The sequence below is a fragment of the Oryctolagus cuniculus genome, chromosome 15, assembly GCF_051225735.1.
Source record: "Oryctolagus cuniculus isolate XC-2025 breed Fujian yellow rabbit chromosome 15, ASM5122573v1, whole genome shotgun sequence".
Taxonomy (NCBI): domain Eukaryota; kingdom Metazoa; phylum Chordata; class Mammalia; order Lagomorpha; family Leporidae; genus Oryctolagus; species Oryctolagus cuniculus.
Window position 1 is genome coordinate 36,009,163 of NC_142881.1, and position 18,130 is coordinate 36,027,292.

General features: G+C 38.4%; 1 protein-coding gene across 1 annotated transcript in view; it reads right to left on the reverse strand.

The window, feature by feature from the left end:
* HELLS (helicase, lymphoid specific) overlaps window positions 1–18,130 on the reverse strand; it is a 44,196-nt gene that overhangs the window by 23,740 nt on the left and 2,326 nt on the right. The window contains exons 2-7 of the mRNA XM_002718520.6: window positions 17,943–18,064; window positions 11,209–11,331; window positions 9,963–10,019; window positions 5,263–5,299; window positions 5,113–5,177; window positions 327–368 (exon numbers count right to left, since the gene is read on the reverse strand). Of these exons, the coding sequence (XP_002718566.3) occupies window positions 327–368; window positions 5,113–5,177; window positions 5,263–5,299; window positions 9,963–10,019; window positions 11,209–11,331; window positions 17,943–18,064 (446 nt within the window). The remainder of the gene's footprint in view (window positions 1–326; window positions 369–5,112; window positions 5,178–5,262; window positions 5,300–9,962; window positions 10,020–11,208; window positions 11,332–17,942; window positions 18,065–18,130) is intronic.

Below are 18,130 nucleotides of genomic sequence, written 5' to 3' on the forward strand. Positions count from 1 at the left end.
TGGTGATGCTGGCTTCATTTATTAGATCCCCATCACACATGTAGACAGACCTGGATTGAGTTCTTGGCTCCTAGTTACCGTTATAATTGGGGCATTTGGGCAATAAACCAGTGGATGGGAGCCTGTTCTGTTTACCTCTCAAATAAACAAAAAAAATTTTAAAAAGGAAGATTAAGGTAAGAAAGAAGTAGATAAATGTTTTTAAAACAGCAAAAAAAAGGAGATACATGGTAAACAAAACATACCCTGATGACTAAAATAAAAGGGACTAGTGATCAATAAGCAAATGGATTCCTAAATTTAATTTTCTACTATAAATCTCTTACCTCATTCTCCTTTTTACTTTTTTTAGCCACAGACAAAATTTCCTACAAGATTGAGAAAACAAAAACAATAATGTATGAGGTTCATTTATTTATTTACTCAATAAACATTTATTCTATGCTAATTTTATTTTTGGAAGTAGGGATAAAGGTGTTCAAGGTAATTAAAATACACATATCAAACTGGTGGTCCTTAGGAAGAATTAAACATGCAGACATTTCTGGCTGATAGTCTGATAAAATTCTAAATAAACTAGCTACATTAAATCTTGGAATGTTTGCTTAAACACCTGGATTTTCTAGCTATTCTTTGTTTAAAATATGAAACTGTGAACAGTAATTCACACATAATAACAATCCTCTAGTCAGCAAGCAACATCCTGTAGACAAACTCCAGCTGGCAGCTTGTTTTTGTAAATAAAGTTAAAATGAGCAAAGTCAGGCACGTTTGCCATTTGTCCGTGGCAGCTTTGTGAAAGTACTCAAAAGCTGAAAATGTTTAGTATCAGGCTATTTACATACAGGTTTCCTGACCCTGCTTCAGTATACATTAAACCTCTGTAGATAAACACCTGAGTTTTAAACCCTGGGTAAGAGGCTAAGACATATAACTAGGAAACACAGAATAAAGTGCTATGATTTTGTGGTACCTACTAGATGCTAAAGGTATAAATAAGACCTGAATGTCATTTGATGACTTAGCCATGTATTGTTAACATCAGATTATCTGAAAAGTTGCCATGGAGCTTAATCTTTAAAGACAGAGGTGGGGTTCATGTCAAGCAGAGAATAGTGGTACACAGAAAACACAGGGGATGAAATAATCAAGATACTTTAAGAATATATGAAATTTAAGGCGCAGAAGGAATATGTGCTAGTGCTCTGTAGCACAGTGGGATAACTGTAGTTCATAATCATCTGTTATATATTTTAATGAAAAACTTAAAGATAGCAGCTCAAAGCATCTAAACAAAAATGATAAGGAGGAGCCAGCATTGTGGTGTAGCAGGTAAGGCTACCTCCTGCAACACCCACATCCCATATGAGGTGTCTGTGTCCCAACCGCTCCACTTCCAATCCAGTTCACAGCTAATGACCTAAAAAAGCATCAGAAGATGGTCCAAGTATTTGGGCCCCAGTCACCCACGTGAGACCTGGATGAGCCTCCCAGCTTCGGCCTGGCTTAGTCCTATCTGTTGCAGCCATCTGGAAAGTGAACTAGCATATGGAAGATCTCTCTGTCTCTCCCTCTCTTTCTGTAACTTTGAATTTCAAATAAATAAATAAATCTTTAAAAGCAAATCTATATATGTATATATATATACATATATATATATAGAGAGAGAGAGAGTAATGCTAATCATAATTAGTAAAAATTACCTTGAACTATCATGAGTATCCCATACATATGCAATTATTATGCTAATGAAAAAAATGTATAAAACCCTTGTGGAATGTAAAAAAATATATATAAAAAATTCATAGAAAACTGACAGAAAACATAAGTGGCTGACACACACACATACACATGTTGTATAAGTCATATGTAGATTGAAAGCATTATGGAGGGGCCAGCATTGTGATGCAGTGAGTAAAGCTGCCACCTGAGATACTGGCATCCCAAATGGGCTCCAGTTCGAGTCCTGGCTGCCCCACTTCTGATTCAACTCCCTGCTAGTGTGCCTGAGAGAGCAGTGGAGTATGGGCCCAAGTACTTGGCACCTGCAGCCTCATGGGAGACCAGGAAGAAGCTCCTGACTCCTGACTCCCTTTGTGGCCATCTAGGAAGTGAACCAGCAGATGGAAGAGCTCTCTTTATCTCTCCGTCTCTCTAACTCTGCCTTTCAAATAAAAATAAATCTTTTTTTTTAATGTTAAAGTATTATGGAAACATTCAAACTATAAAGCTAAAAGGATTTCAGATGCAAATTCAGAAAGGCAGATGTGAATTTCTCAAACTACACTGTGAATAATGAAATACGTATAGACTATTCTTTTAGTAAGCCTGGGTATAAAGAAAAGAAAACGGCAATTATCTAGAACTTCAGATTAAAAAGCATGATGTATTTATTAATTCAAAGATAAAGAAAGATCTAGTAAAGAGGGAATGGTTCAAAATACAGAAGGATGATTCTGGAGAAGCAAGGTTCACCACAATACAATATCAAATTAGGTAATCCATATAGCTTACTCATAAGAATCTTAAGATTCTTTAGTAAGCAAGTAAGGTTTGTGTTAAACTTCAAAGAAAAGATTTGGTTAGATAAGGAGAAAAGGAAGTAACAAAATGTACAAATAACTACCAGTTTTACTGCAGATTTTAACCAATAACCAGCTGATTTACAAAATGCAAATCTGCATAGAATCTTTCAATAGCACTCTGCTCTTCATATGATAGCCTCAACCTCTTGACTATACTTAACTTCTAGTTTCACCTTTTACCACTCTTCCACTTAGCCTACTAACTGAAGCCAAGTGCAAATTCTTCTAAGTTTTGAGAACTTGTCAGTCTCTCTTAACTCTTGATTATGTAACCAATACTATTATCTCTTCCTAGAACACTCCTCTTCTACCTTACAATTTTCCTGTACAAGATTTATTTATTTATTTAAGAGGCAGGTGCAGGAGCCCAAGCACTGGGGCCATCTTTCACTGCCTTTCCAGGCCAGAGAAGAGAGCTGGATCAGAAAAGGAGCAGCTGGTACATGAACCAGTGACCATATGGGATGCCAGAGCTGCAGGCAGAGGCTTAGCCTACTATGCCACAGCACCAGCACCAATCCCTCCATCTTTAAATGATTAAACTATCAACCCTCAAGTCTCTTCCTAGATGCAAATTTTTATACATATCATAGCTGAGTTCAAAGTTCTTTGGGTAAAGAATTGTGGCACAGCAGGGTAAGTTTCCACATGGGATGCCCACATTCCCTGAGTATCTGATTCAAATCCTGACTACTCTGTGCTAACCACCAAACTTTCTGCTAATGCTCCTGAGAGGCAGCAGATGATAGCTCTCGCATTTGGGGAGTGAACAAGCAGATATAAGACCTCTCTGTCTCTTACTCTCTTTCTGTCAAATAATATGTATACAAAGAAATCTTAAAAAATAAAAAAAAGGAGCTTGTTCATCCCTTCATATCCTCTCAATAGCATCCAATTTAGTTGCCTAATTACTTCAGAGTTTCTGACTGGTTCTGGGCTAATGGAGCTCGTCCATTTAAATTTAATAAGTAGACTAACAGTGTTTTTCACACTACAAGTTGAGTGGATACCATAATCACAATCAATTTTACTGGCTCTTGACCATTACTTTTAAATGAAAAAGTAGTATCAGAGTATATCTCCAGAGTAAAGAAAAGTATTATAATATTTTATACTTTATGAAAATATATAGATCTTGAAGTTCAGATAAAAATATAATGGGCCGAGGGGCCGGCACTGTGGCGCAGTGGGTTAAAGCCCTGGCCTTAAGCGCCTGCATCCCATATGGGCACCGGTTCTAGTCTCCGCTGCTCCTCTTCCAATCCAGCTCTCTGCTATGGCCCTAGGAGAGCAGTGGAAGATGTCCCAAGTCCTTGGGCCCCTGCACCCACGTGGGAGACGAGGAAGAAGTTCCTGGCTCCTGGCTTTGGATCAGCATAGCTCTCGCCATTGTGGGCAATTGGGGAGTGAACCAGCAGATGGAAGATCTCTCTCTCTGCCTCTCCTCACTGTCTGTAACTCTACCTCTCAAATAAAATAAAATAAAACCTTTAAAATATATATATATATATATATATATAAAAATGGGCCGAGGCCGGCACCGTAGCTCACTTGGCTAATCCTCCACCTGCGGCGCCGGCATCCCATATGAGCACCAGGTTCTAGCCCTGGTTGCTCCTCTTCCAGTCCAGCTCTCTGCTGTGGCCCGGGAAGGCAGTGGAGGATGGCCCAGGTGCTTGGGCCCCTGCACCCACATGTGAGACCAGGAGAAAGCACCTGGCTCCTGGCTTCAGATCGGTGTAGCGCCGACCGTAGCGGCCATTTGTGGGGTGAACCAACGGAAGGAAGACCTTTATCTCTGTCTCTCCATTGTCTAACTCTATCTGTCAAATAATAATATATATATGTGTGTGTGTGTGTGTGTGTGTGTATATATATATAAAAAATGGGCCATTTTTCTAATTAGGAATGACAACAATCTTCTTCCCTAAAGTACTTCTCTGCTATGATCAAGTAACATCCCCTCCACCTCCCACCCACTCAAAATGTTAACTCTAAGCTCTATGCTTTCACATACGCTGTTCCCACAACTAAAAGGCACTGCCCTTTTTTTGCTACTGAGAGTTCCTGATACAATGCTACAGAAGTCCACTAGGTGTTTACATGTTTGGAAAAGTTATTACTGTTACTTCTGTAATCTGAATAAGAAAACCAGTATATCCTGAAAATAAAATCCTTTTTTCATATTAGTTTCAGATAAGTCTATTGAATATTGATTGCTTCAAACTTTTGCAAATGACATAAGTGGAAAAACATATTTATTATGATGACAATATTAATTAAAAAGGTTATTTAATGATCCTTTCAAAAATGAAACAACTCTTACCTATAGATCTATGTTTTATATTCCGGGTAGATTTTTTTAAAAATACTCTCAATATTAACCAAATTCTTCACATAAACACTTGAAAGCAAAATATTTAAAACAGAGTAAAAAGCCAAGTAAAAGCAATCTTTACATATTTCAGGTAGTTCAGAATCAAAACTAGACTCAACATCAAATGTTATGTGCTCTCCCCCATTTTACCTCTTTGGACATTATCTCTGAAATATTATATGATTCATCTTCCCTTCCTCTTTTCTTTCTCATACCTATAAAAAAGACATTTTATTTTTAATATCAATTAAAACAGAAATATAAATACATATTCTTCAAAACTAGAATAGGGAAATTTACCTGCATTCTCTTCATTTCCATCAACTGAGTTTTTACCCTACAAAACAAGGATTGAAAACTATGTTTACTATGGACCTTCATGGTAGTATATATTAAAGGACAATGATTAACTTGCAACATAAGTGTTCCTTGCAGTTCAATTACATCCAATCAGTCCTTCACTTTTATACTTACCCATATGTAATCTTTTCCTGTACTTCCCTACAATAACTTGTCCATGATCACATCCCTTTGCTTTTGCAAAAGAGCTACACTTTCCTCAGGTATTTTTTTCATTTAGGTAGAGAAATTTCAAAATTAAACACGGAAAACAATATTATTTTGAAATACGACATACATCTTCTGTAATTACATTAATGCAGCCAACATTTCATTGGTACTGTATGGTGCTCAAAGAACTCATTTTCAGTTATATCTATTAAGTTAAATACAGTTGAAAGAGAAGAAAATACTGACTGAATGAAAAATATTAATGAGAGGGTAAACAGTTTCAAAATGAGTTGGAGAAGAGTATTACATCAAGAGTATTGACACGTTCTAACAAAAATTATAAATTTAAAACTGTCTTTAAGTGACGATTAAAACAGAAGAGTAGCCAAAATTTAATGGCTAGCATCTTTAGAACAAGGCAAGAGGAGGAGAAATAGGGGGAAAAAATGGTATAAGAACATGTGGGACAAGTAAAACTATCATGTATGCATACCAAAAGCCCCGTAAGACTCTAGAAGTAGTAAATGAGTCAATTATTATTAACTTTATTTTCTTACAAAATTCTTCATCAAGTACTTTAACATCACCATTAGTCAAACCTAATAATCAAATTAACTAGACTTGGGGCTGGCGCTGTGGCGCAGCAGGTTAAAGCCCTGGCCATATGGGCACCGGTTCTAGTCCCGGCTGCTCCTCTTCCAATCCAGTTCTCTGCTATGGTCTGGGAAAGCAGTGGAAGATGTCCCAAGTCCTTGGGCCCCTGCACCCACATGGGAGACCCAAAAGAAGCTCCTGACTCCTGGCTTCAGATTGGCGCAGCTCTGGCCGTTGCAGCCATCTAGGGAGTGAACCAGCGGATAGAAGACCTCTCTCTCTGGCTCAACCTCTCTCTGTAACTCAGTCTTTCAAATAAATAAATCAAATCTTAAAAAAAAAAAAAAAAAAAAGAAAGAAACAAATTAACTGGACTTAAGACTTAAAGATATCCTACTTGTTTTATTACATTTTGATATTTCCTAATAAAGGTAGTTAAATAGTTGATTTTTTTTTTTTTATTTATTTGAGAGGCAGACAGAGGTCTTCCATCTGCTCGTTCACTTCCCAAATGGCTGCAACGGCCAAGCTGGGCCAATCTGAAGCCTGGAGCCAGGAGCTTCTTCCAGGTCTCCTACATGGGTGCAGGGGCCAAGCACTTGAGCCATCCTCCACAGTCTTCCCAGACTATTAGCAGAGAACTAGCTCAGAAAAGCAGCCGAACACGAACCCAAATGGAATGCCGATGTTGTGGACAGAGGCTTAACTTACTACCCCAAAGCACCAGTCCCTCTTCCTTTGTTTTAATAGTTGATTTTAATAAAGGCAGTTTAACACCCAGAAGTGTGAGCTCTCAAACAAGTTTTATTCAAATCTCTGCATTATCATTTATTGGATTCTGTGACCATCTGCTAGTTATACTTAGTTCTCATTATTTGCAGTAGTTATGTTCAATATATTCCCTATAAAACAGAATCATCAGGGTTGGCACTGTGGCATAGCGGGTAAAGCCACTGCCTACAGTGCCAGCATCCCATACGGGTGCCGGTTCAAATTCAAACAGCTCCACTTCCAATCCAGCTCTATGCTATGGTCTGGGAAAGCAGCAGAAGACGACCCAAGTACTTGGGACCCTGCAGCCACATGAGAAGAACCAGAGGAAGCTCCTGGCTGCTGCTTCGGATTGGCGCAGCTCCAGCCGATGTGGCCAATTGGGGAGTGAACCAGTGGACAGGAGACTTCTTGATCCAGCTAGCTGCTACGTTCTGGGGAAGCAGTGGAAGATGGCCCAAGTCCTTGGGCCCCTGCACCTGCATGGAAGACCCAGAAGCTCTTGGCTCCTGGCTTCAGATAGGCTCAGCTCCAGCAATTGTGGCCATCTGGGGAGTGAACCAGCAGATGGAAGACTTTGTCTCTCCCTCTCTCTGTAACTGTACCTCTCAAATAAATAAATAAATAAAAATCTTAAAAAAAAAAAAAAAAAAAGAAATCATAGCCTCTAAAGAAAATAAAAATTCAGTCTTCTGCAAGACTCTGGTTGTAACATTTTGATTAAGGACACCTTAGTTAATGTATGTGTTGACTAATACTGAACACAGCCAACAGCATTATGACTCATGCCAAATTCAAACATCTAACACATATATATATATATATTTTTTTTTTTTTTGACAGGCAGAGTGGACAGTGAGAGAGAGACAGAGAGAAAGGTCTTCCTTTTGCCGTTGGTTCACCCTCCAATGGCCGCTGCCACTAGCGCGCTGCGGCCGGCGTATCACGCTGATCCAAAGCCAGGAGCCAGGTGCTTCTCCTGGTCTCCCATGGGGTGCAGGACCCAAGCACTTGGACCATCCTCCACTGCCTTCCCGGGCCATAGCAGAGAGCTGGACTGGAAGAGGGGCAACCGGGACAGAATCCGGCGCCCCGACCGGGACTAGAAGCCGGTGTGCCGGCACCGCAAGGCAGAGGATTAGCCTATTGAGCCACGACGCCGGCCAATGTATTTTCCCCATTAGGCATATCACACAGTATTTTTCTACTTAGAGTAGATAGCACTTCAGCATATTGGCTGGGGTCCATGTTAACGAGCAAAACACTAACAAAAATGAGAAGGATATATCTAATTATATCATGAGACTACAAACATACTTCACTTTAGCTGGGAATATATTGGTTCAGGAGACAAAATTTTTGCTGCTTTGCATACAAGTGTATCAGTAAATATCCAAACTAGTACCAGGAGGGATGGACATTTGTTCTAGTGGTTAAGTACCAACTGATACACCTGTATACCATACTGGAGTCCCTGGGTTCAATTTTGGCTCCACTATGATTTCAGCTTCTACGTAATGGGTACACAAGTAGGCAGCTTGTAGTAGATCAAGTAGTTAGTTGGGCCCTTGCCACTCATATGGAAGACCTGAACTCAGTTCAGCCGGATCCAGCACAGGCTGTTTTGGGCATCTGGGTAGTAAACAGGCAGATCAGAGTGTGCATGCTATTTGTCACTCTGTGCCTCTCACATAAATAAAACTTTGACAAATCAAAATTCCTTTTTTTAAAAAATGCCAAGAATATTTGGGGGTTATATTTTAGGTAGTAGGTATATTCATAAATACAGAATTTGTAAATAATAACAACTATTACTTTGGGGCCAGCATTGTGGCATAGCAGGTTAAGCCTCTGTTTGTGATGACAGCATCCCATATGGGTGTTGCTTCAAGTTCCAGCTGCTCCACTACCAATCCAGCTCACTGCTAATGTCCTTGAGAAGGCAGTGGAAGCTGACCCAAGTGCTTGGGCACCTGCACCCACATGGGAGACCTGAAAATAGCTTCAGGTTCTTGGCTTCAGCCTGGCCCAACCCCAGCCCCAGCTATTGTGGTCATTTGGGGAGTAAACCAGGGGATGAAGATCTCTCTTTCTGTAACTCTGCCTTTCAAATAAATAAAAATAAATCTTAGAAAACTGTTATTCTATCTTCTTGTATATTTCTTTATATGTAAAATATCCAAGGGTACTTTAAAATGTTTGTAGAAAATAGAATTAAAAGGTAAGTTTCTTTTGGTATAAAAATTTTTGAAATCCAGCTCTATGAGGGGCCCTCTAAAAGTTCATGAGAAAAATGCATATTATGAAAAAAAGGACTATTTCAAAATATTTTGCAACAAAACGAAGATCTTTTAATTCCATTTTTCTCTTCTAGAAACACTCTTAAAAAACATTAAAAGTATCTCTACCTAATAGAATTTTGAGAATTAAGATATTTATATAGAATATCTGACACAAACTAAGTATTCAATAATTACACTCTTTATTATTTCTCTTTTTCACTAGTGCAACTGTACATTAAGCATTCCAAAAGAGCTGGTCACTTATACAGATTTCATCATTATGGGAAACAATTCACAGAATGAAAAATCTCAAAGGATCATACTTGGCTCTCATTCTGTTCATTAAGTACTGAAAAAGACTTTACACATTTCTATAAGCTTGTAAAAAAGATATGTTATCAAATTTAAAAATTTTAAATTAAGTAAATGAGTAAGAAGTCAAAAGGATACAAAAATAATTTCTCTAGTATTTCAGGTAATTTATTAAAAAATTCTGAGGGTGGTATTTGGTTTAGTGGTTAAGACACTACAGATATCTGTATCCCATATTGGAGTACCTGGATTTGAGTCCTAGTTCAACTCCTGATTCAAGTTTTCTGCTAATCTGCACCCTAGAAGGCAACAGAAGATGGCTCAAGTCAACAGTTCCCTGCCACACATGCAGGAAACCTAGAGTAAGTTCTCAGATCCCAGCTTCACTTCCTTGTATGGGAGTATTTATTGCAGGTATTTGCAGAGTGAATCAGGAGAATCAGAAGATGAGAGCTCCCCATTTGTCTCACTCTCCCCACCTCTCCATTAAACTAAGAAAACAACAAAAAAACACTTGGCTTGCTGAGTTACCTTTGTAACTTTTAAAGATCCCTTTTTTCTCTCCAATTTCTCTTTCTTCTTCTGTTCCTGTAAAATAATTTTTCAGTGTCACAAGCGAAGACAACAAATAAAACATGAATCTCAAATAATTTATGTTCATAGTAAGAAAACTACATAATTATTTAAAAACAAAGAACTCACACTTCAAACCTTTAGAGAGTTAGTAGGAAACAGATTTACTCTCCTGTCATAAACAATTAAAACCCAGATAAAATATATCAAACAATGGTTTTCAGAAAACATAACAACAAAGAACAGTGAACACTGATAAAAGGAGAACTAACGAGGTGAATTTTCTTATTTCCCAGCTTAATGCCTGAAGGCCATTTCCAAGCATAAATAAGGAAGGTAGAACTGAAACAGAGTCCACTGCCTCTTTGAATTAAACAGACAGAATTCAAAACAGAGCTGCTAACATTCCCAAGGCCAAGCACCAAAGAAGAAATAGCTGTACAGAAAAAGCTAGTCTCTCAAAATTCTTCAGGTTGAATATTAGCAAGTAAATGAACATAAGGAAACCAAGACTAGGAAAAGAGTCACCAGAACGAAACATGAGGAACAATTTCCTATGCTTATAAGGAAGGGGTCAAAAATAAGGAAAAGTTCACATTTCCTCTGCCACAATAGGAAAGGGTTAATACATGGGGCACTTCCAATATTTAGAAGTGGGACAAGTTATTTCTAGACTAAAAGCTGTTCTTAATGTATCCTAACAAATTTTAAATGCAAGACACCAAAGAATTTAAACCATTTCTAAGAACTGTTTAAACAGTGAATTACACTGAGCTCATTAAAATAATATGTCATATGAAAATGCAATGGGAAAAAAAGAACAAGACTGTTCAGGAGTGTTAGCAACTTTGAGGCTGTCAGGGCAGGCCTCAATGAGAAAACATTTAAACCAAGACTTGAACATGATGATAAGGCAAGCTGATACAAGAGAACTTTTGGTAATGATTATAAATTACATTCCCTCAGCTGTACTGGTAGCTATACAGAGTCTATACAGTCAAAGGTCAAATTCATCACTTGCAGGAATTTGGACTCCTGGTTAAGACACCAAGTTGGAATGCCCATATTCTGTACTGTAGTTGCCTAGGTTTGAGTTCTGGTTCCACTCTCAATTCCACCTTCCTGTTAGTGAGCACCCTAGGAGACAAGGATGATAGTTCAAGTGGTTGGAATACTAACTTATAGTCAAATCACATATACCTACCTCTAATTGTTGTTGCTCCATTTTAGTCAATAAAAATTTGGAGTAGATATTGCTTTTCTCCAGCAAATGTTGAAGTCTACGGTACCGAATTTCCATGGACTCTCTGTCCCAAGACATGCGAGCCTACCCAAAGAAAAAATTTCCAAAATTACTAATGTTTTATGACATTGAGTTTTTACATAAGGTTCCATGAAACTAGCTACCATACAACCCTTGGGTCTAAGATATTTCCTGTAATTAATGAAAATCCTTACAACATTAAATTTATTTACTACAGATAATCTCTTTTCTAAAGCAAAAACTGGACCATGGGTAAGCATTTGGCCTAGCAGTTAAGATGTCCTGTCTCCTATCAGACTGCCTCGAATCCATACTCGGCTCCAGCCCCTGACTTCAGCTACCTGCTCATGTAGATCCAGGGAGGTAGGGAAGCCAACTCTGGCTCCAGTCCTGGCCATTATGGATCTTTAAAAAGAGTAAATCAACAGACAGGAACTCTTTCTCTCTGCCCCTCAAATTTCAGATAGTGGACATATAGTTTCTCACATTTACTGAGTCAAAGATCCATTTAAAAAAAATTAGAGGGGCCAGCGTTGTGGTGTCATGGGTAAAGCTGCTGCCTGCCAACACCAGCATCCCATATGGGCACTGGTTCATGTCCTGGCTGCTCCACTTCCAATCCAACTCCTGGGAAAAAAAAGTAGCAGAAGATGGTCCAAGTGTTTGGGCCCTGCCATCCACGCAGAGACCCAGATGAAGTTCCTTGGCCACTGGGGCCATCTAGAGTGAACCAGTGGATGGAAGACCTCTGTCTCAGTCTCTCCCCCTCTCTCTGTAACTGATTTTCAAGTAAATCTTTAAAAAGAAAATCAGAAATTATCATGAGTGTTGTAGCACAGGTTAAGCCACTTTTAGATGTCTGCATCACATTATCAGAGTGCCTTGTTCAAGTCTCTGCTGCTCCTACTAACAATTGGCTTCCTGATAATGCTCACCCAGAAGGCAGCAGATGATGGCTCAAATACTTTGTCCCTATCCCATGTGGGAAACCAGGATGGAATTCCTGGCTCCTGGCTTCCACCTGGTACAGCACAAGTTACAGCAGGCATCTGGGGAGCGAACCAGTAGATATAAAATAATTCTCCCTCTCTATCATGCTGCCTTTCAAATAAATCTTTTTAAGAAGTTAGAAATCAAAATTTAGAAAATATTTAATGCATGTTGGATATATTTTTAAACAATAAAACGCTTTTTTAAATACATATAAAATCCTGTGTTATCAGTTTTATTTCAAAGAGCAATAAAATAAAAAATTTCTTTGGTCAAAGAATAAAACATCTTATTTTAGAATTCTAGAACTATACTATGAAACTATGAACAAGAGGGGCCAGCACTGCAGCACAGGGTTAAGCTGCCACTTGTGATGCCACCATCCCATCCTGGAGTTCCAAATTAGTTCCTTACTAATGTACCAGAGAAAGTAGTAGCCAGTGGCCCAATGTTTGGACCTCTGCTACCCATAAGGGAGACCCAGAGAGTTCTGGGCTCCCTGGTTCAGCCAGACCTAGCCTCAGGCATTTAGACAACTTGGGAATGAAACAGAGGGTAGAAGATGCCTCTCTTGCTCCGCCTTTCAAATAAATAAATCTTTTAAAAAAGAAAAGGGTAATTGAGTCTATGGCTGAGAAAGAACCCTCCCTCAATTCACAATGACAAGAATGTTAAAATATTTTAAAAGTTCACCACCATGGGGCACAAGGCAGAAAATAATTTAAAAAGTTAAATAGTTCAGTAGTCTATAAATTTTTTCTGTAAAGAGCCAGATATTTCAGTATGGAACACTGGTCTCTATTGTAAATACCCAATTCTGCCTTAGAAGCAGTCAAGGACAGTAAGTAAACAAACAGGTATGGTTGTGTTCAAATAAAACTTTATTTACACAAACAGCTGCAGGGCAAATCCAGATCATAATCTACCAAGTCAATGTAAACTGAATTCCATAAAAAGCACCAAAGTGGGCTTAAGTGAGTCAAGTCAGAGTTTAATTCATCTATCAAAATTAAGGTATATATAAACCTGACAAATCAACAATTATACTCCAGAGACTATGAGTACAGGTGCCCCTATCCAGGCCATTTAAATCAGTTCAGATCCAGGATTGAAAACTATTTTGTAGTTCAAAGTTATCTGCATAGAACATTTTGGAAATAACTGCCAATACAATTCATATTGCCTAAGACACAAAACAGATATTTAGTCAACATTATCATTTTTTTAAAAGATTTATTTATTTGAAAGGCAGAGTTATAGAGAGAGAGCGAGAGGTCTTCCATCCACTGGTTCACTTCCCAATTGGCCGCAACAGCCAGAGCTGCGGCAATCCGAACCCAGGAGCCAGGAGCTTCCTCTGTATCTTCCCACATCCTCTACTGCTTTCCCAGGCCATAGCAGAGAGCTGGATCAGAAGTGGAGCAGCCGAGACTTGAACCGGTGAACATATGGGATGCTGGCAAAGCAGGCAGTGGCTTTACCCAATAAGCGACAGCACCGGCCCCAATATTATCTTCAAATGTCAATTCCATGGGCTGGTGTTGTGACACCAACTGCTCTATTTCCCATCCAGCTCCCCTACTAACAAGGAGCAAAAGATGGCCCAAATACTTGGGCCTTGCCACCCAAGTGGGAGACTTGGTTGGAGCTTCAGGCTTCTCACTTCAGTCAGGGAAGTGAAGCAGATGAAAGCTCTCTTGTTTCTGTATCTCTCTATTTCTCCCTCTCTCTCTCTCTCTCTCTCTCTCTCTCTCTCTCTCTGTAACTCTGCCTTTTAAATAAATAAATCTTTAAAGAAAAAAAGTCAATTCTTTAACATCAATCCAATTCAGTCAATCAACAAACATACGGGGAAGCACCGAATCTACACTACATCATATAAAGTTACTGGATAGAACACAGAACATTGACTTACACTATAGATGAGCTGATATATTATCTGAAAATAACAAGCATTAAAAGGTACGGATACACTTAGTATTTAAACTGTACAGTACAAGCTATAAATTCTAAAATATAAAGAATTGTTAAAATTTAAGAAATCAGATTGCAGGAAATAGATGACATCAATGCTATAGGACAGATAAATGACTGAAGAGCTCAAAAATAGTTCTTGCAGTAAGCACTTCACTTCCCTGACTGAAGTGAGAAGCCTGAAGCTCCAACCTAGTCTCCCACTTGGGAGTGTCTTAACAACAGCACTAAGAATCATACTTAAGTCACTTTAGAATTACAAAGATCTTTATAGATTTGGTAACACATACATTTCATTTTATATAGTCTAGAGAAATTCTTATCCATTTTACCCAGCTATGTGGCAGATTTAGTGTTTTGCTTTTTCAACTAAAACCAGTCATCTACTTTTCAACCAATATGAATAGAGAGGGAAAAAAAAAAATACAAGCCAAGGAAAAAATCCTAACTGCTCCTTCCACCACAGTTAGTGGTTTCAAGTTAGAAGAAAGCAGCTAAGAGTTTAAACTGGCTGGAAATCAGGAGCTATGAGTTCATTTTTATATTCTAATACACCCCAACACCTTGCATATTGTACCATGGTCATTTTGCTACTCCAGCTTGTGATCTCTAAGACGTCATTGCATATTATTGATTATACCTACCTAGATATTATATCACATTAGCTTTCTTTTACAATAAGTATTACAAAAGCAATGGCAATAGTATGATATCTAAGAGAATAAGAAGTGCATTACAGAAAAACTGAAAGTCAAAAAATGCACAAATCACTCATTATCCTAGTTAACAATTTTTCAAACTCTTCTAGAACAGCCTTCCTTTTACTATTACCAATTTACTTCTGTGACTGCAATAGGCAGCCAATGAGAGATGAATATTATAAACAGTATACAAAAATTATTTGAACTTTAGAAATGAATTTTTTAAATTTTGGTACAAAAAAATGGTACAAAAAACATTTCAGGTCTAATTTAAATCTACTTACTATCTTAAATCTGTACAGAACAAATCAGCACATACTTTAAAGTAATTACTTTAAGATGCCATAAATGAAAAATTTCATTAAACCATACCAATGGCTAATCTTTCAACCCAGTTTTTCGTGTTTCAAAATCTTCCTATCTATCATTACTCTGTCTTAAATTAGCAATTTCATTGTTACATTACAGTGAGTTTGCAGTTCCATCTGTGGAAAGAAAGCATGGAATGTCCAGCAGGAAGCATTTCTGGGTGGCTAGACTGCAAGAGTATGCCATTGAACATAGGGTACAAATTCCCCATTGTCTCTTCCAACTTTTCTGTTACTATTTCAACCTATACCCAATGTGAACCCTTTTACCTCTCCAAGAAATACTCCAACCCCAACCTTTCCCCTTCCCCAATTCATTGGTAATGGTACTCTTTAAATCTTCCAGACTAACAAAAAGTCCTTTTAAAAGGAAATGTACTTGAAAGTCAAAGCAAATAACTTCAGCAAATGAATGTAAAGCTCTAGGCTCTTCACAAACTTTAAAATTCCTAAAGCAAAGTAAATGCTTCTCATTAAGAAACTAAGGTAGCTCCTTCTCTCCTGTTTCTAAATCTCTGCCCATAAATACTGTATTCTCCCCAAATAAAAGAATCTTCACTTTTGTATAACAGTTTTTTAAACTCCAAAAACATTTTTAATCTCAAATAGGAAGATTCTAAAAGTTAGTATTAGAATTCTCCACAGTCATCACAGCAATAACTGTTTATAAGTGTCAAGTATAAAACTGTATTTAATACAAACTCCTCAATATCTGTACATTAAAAAAAATGTAATAACTATAGATCATGACATGACTTTAAAGCAAATTATACATTTGTACTGGTAAGGCTAGAAAGATCTGTTAACTCTTTAATGGAAAGATTGACCATGAATGGGGATTGAAAATTACTGTTTGGTTCTAGAATGCATAACTGCTGAAGAAAAGCTATTGACAGCAGGCCTATCCCTTGGTAACAATTTCAGTAAATTCAAGACTCACTACATAATGATTAAAAGCTTTTAAATGCCACTGAAAGCAAGAGTCATTTTGACTAATTTTCATCAGCAGCAAATACATACATAACTATGTACTTTGACAGATCTGTTTTAAACGTATGAAGAACATTTCTTCCCCTAAACTAATGCTAAACTAACATTCAAGCTATCCTCCAAATGGTATTTCCCTACAACACTCTTCATGGCTGTGTTAAACAGAATAAAGATGAAAATGCACTTCTTAAGATGAAGATTATGTTCCTCCTACAACTTCTGGTCAATGACAGATAATTAGCAACAGCATTAGTATTACTAGAGTGAAAGTATAGCATGGTAGTTTAAAAGTGTGAATTCTGGAACCACAGAGACTACATTCAAATCTTGGCTCTGCCATTTGCTAACTGTGGCATCGCAGGTAACTTCTATACACCTCAGCTTCCTCAACTGTAAAATTAGGTAAACAGAACCTTCAATAACGGTTCACTAGTCATTAAATTACCAAGTTTAAAAACTGATAACTTTATAAAAAGTAGCTACTTTACAGAATAATTAGTTGGATTCAGTGAGTAAAACACATAAAGCATTCAAAACAATACCCAACTTATAATACAAGCAGTCTCTCAAAAGTTCATGGGAAATGTGTATCAGTTTTTGTTCATGAATATTTTGAAATATACTCACAAATGCTCGTGTTATCAACGGCTGACAAAAAATCCTTATTATTGATAGAAGAGAGAAGGGAACCAACTGATTCATCACATGCTTTTGAGTGCACTGTTTTCCCACTCAAATGTTTTGTAATTGTGTTAACTCACTACTAAATTATGCATTTCCTGAGGGGCACAGCGGTTAAGGACAGGAACTCTGGAGACAGCCTAGTTCAAATTTGACTTCTGTGGCCAACTATTTCAGTGTCTTGGTTTGTAAACAGGGACCACAAAAGCACCTATATCATACTATTGGTATGATGAAATAAATTAATATAAGAAAGTCAACACACACTACTGAGCTGCCTATCACTCTTTTTCATGTTTATACAACAAGTAAAGCAGTAGAGTAGGCATTCAGAATAAGCAAAAACTAGTTAACTACTAGCGTACAAAACAGATTTTCTGTATGAGAAAGTACAAGTACAATAACCTGCCACCATAAACAATGCATCGCATTTTTAGCTGAAGAATCTTATTTGCAAACAGAAACCCCCAAGGAACCAGAAACAAAAAGAGAAAGCAATTTCATCACTTAGTTGGGAAAATGGCACAAAACTGGAACAAACAATGTCATAGACCGGGATGCCAGCCCACTCTTGAATGCCAACTTCAACGGAACGCCCTCCATCTCACTCACACCCACATTTACTTCTAGAGGTTTTCTAGATCGCTTGCTCTTAGGCTTACATTTCAGGCACTAATTTAAATAAGCAAAGGCAAAGCTCTTTCCTCAAAGAGATGAGCCCACCTTGCAGCGTAGCAAGACTGCACCTTCCAACAGCACAGCACCCAAGGATGCACAAGCTACTCAGAGACAGTGTCCGTACACACCCACACCCCACCCACCCCCCCCCCACACACACACACGCAGTCACAGAGCAGCTCTCAGGAGGCCGAGACCCCACCCCAACACTTGCGAGGGCACAAACCACCCGTCCCGGGGAGCCGCAGGTTCCCGGCGGCCTTCAGAACAATGAACTTAATTCGCAAATTACCTTTTCGAGCATCTTCCGCTCCCTCTCCAGTCCGGCGGCCTCCAGCTGCTCCTCCTCCTCCAGCATGGCTGGGGTAATCACGGCGCTCTCCTGCCGTCCCACCATTTCGGGAGCCGGGGGCCCTGCCGGGAGAAGGCTTTCACACCGCCGTCCCGCAAACCGGCCCACTCCTCTGCTCCGACGTCAGA